This window comes from Salvelinus sp. IW2-2015, unplaced genomic scaffold (genome assembly GCF_002910315.2).
Source record: "Salvelinus sp. IW2-2015 unplaced genomic scaffold, ASM291031v2 Un_scaffold6689, whole genome shotgun sequence".
NCBI lineage: Eukaryota > Metazoa > Chordata > Actinopteri > Salmoniformes > Salmonidae > Salvelinus > Salvelinus sp. IW2-2015.
Window position 1 is genome coordinate 6,168 of NW_019947951.1, and position 1,750 is coordinate 7,917.

Sequence of the window (1,750 nt, forward strand, 5' to 3'; positions counted from 1 at the left end):
AAAGAACTTTAAGTTCATTTTTAAATAATTTGTCAACATATTATAGCAAGCTACTAACAAAATGTTTTTTTTATGTTTCTCTCTCCAAAATGCAGAATTGAAATGTAAATTATCATTGCCACCAACAAGAGGAACCAGTTACACACCTGCTGACAGAAATCTGTTCTTGCCTGATGAAAGGGTAACAGTGACCTGTACCTCAGGATTCTGGAACTCTTTCTCACGTCAGACTGAAAATACAATAACATGCAAAGAGGACGGACAATGGTCATCTTCTACAACAGATTGTGAACGTATGTTCATACTGGAGAGTATATTGTAGTATGATATATTGAGAGTGTATTGGGATATACACAGGTGAATCACTGTGTATTACTGTACAGGTATGATTCATGCTGACACTAAACATCTCTATCATTGTAGGGATAACATGTGGTGATCCACGTGACCCTCTTGTGAGTTCTCCCTACCGCTGGCAGCGGGGTCAATTGGGAGGAACTCAGCGTTACAACTGTAGAACCGGATTTAAAACCACAAATGCCCGRGGTGTTGCCACATGCACAAGTGATGGCTTCTGGACTCCAGAACCACTCTGTGAAGGTGCAGTTTTCTGAAGGAAGCCATCTTTGAATATCACTGTGGTTTGATTACCTTGTGCTCCGATGTTAGTTTGGACTGCATCAGAATTACGTTGTTTGTCTTTCAGACATAACATGTGACAAGCCAGATATCCCAAATGCTGTGATTAAAGACCCAAAAACAAGATACATATTCAATGATCAGCTCACTTATGAGTGTAAGATGAATTATGAACTATTGGACAGTACTACCAGCTCTACTGCTACCTGTACAACAAATGGCTGGACCAAGACACKTGGCTGTAAAGGTAGGATGACATTTACATTTCAATCATCTAAAACTCTGAGGATGTGAGTCAAGACAMTGATCCAGAAGGTTTAAGGCTACTGGAAAGATCAAGCATCAGATTTTAGCCTGTTTTATTCCCTATTTGATGATTTGGTGTGGAATTGGTAATGGCATGAACATTCACTCACTTTGCTTCCATTTGGTTTTCCAGATATTGCTCTGTTCAGTGCTTTTATCAAACTGACAGCTTGGCCAAAATGTAATGATATGGTAAATGCTTTGTAGAACAGGTCCTCTAAGTGCGCTGTTAACTGAACGATGTGTCACAATGCATTCTGTAATGTTTCCTGCCATTGTTTCTCCCACAAATAAAGGGAGCATGCATCATATTGAGGGTATAAGGAGGTATAGACGGGTGAATCACTGTGTATTACTGTACAGGTTTGATTCATGCTAACACTAAACATCTATCATTGTAGGGATAACATGTGGTGATCCACGTGACCCTCTTGTGAGTTCTCCCTACCGCTGGCAGCGGGGTCAATTGGGAGGAACTCAGCGTTACAACTGTAGAACCGGATTAAAATCCATGAATGGGTCACAATGTGTTCTATAATGTTTCATGTCCTTGTTTCCCCCAGAAATAGAGGGAGCATGTATCAACCCCACTGTGATGAATGGATTCATAGTGTTGAATCATAGTGTGAATGTTGATCCCAGGAATMGCAAGATATACTATTCCTGCAATGGTGGGTTCAAACCCTCTACCGGGGGTTGGTGGGGTGAAGCCACATGTACTGAGGGAACATGGTCTGGAATATTAGAGTGTATTGGTAAGAAAACATCCTCTAGATAGTATCTCTTTACAAAGTAGATCAAGAAC

At 40.6% G+C, this 1,750-nt stretch overlaps 1 protein-coding gene across 1 annotated transcript in view; it reads left to right on the plus strand.

The window, feature by feature from the left end:
* Positions 1-1,750, plus strand: part of LOC111975416 (complement factor H-related protein 1) — a gene marked incomplete at its 5' end in the record, with an annotated part of 18,148 nt that overhangs the window by 5,714 nt on the left and 10,684 nt on the right. Inside the window, 3 exons of the mRNA XM_070442200.1 lie at positions 424-600; positions 707-886; positions 1,509-1,700. Of these exons, the coding sequence (XP_070298301.1) occupies positions 424-600; positions 707-886; positions 1,509-1,700 (549 nt within the window). The remainder of the gene's footprint in view (positions 1-423; positions 601-706; positions 887-1,508; positions 1,701-1,750) is intronic.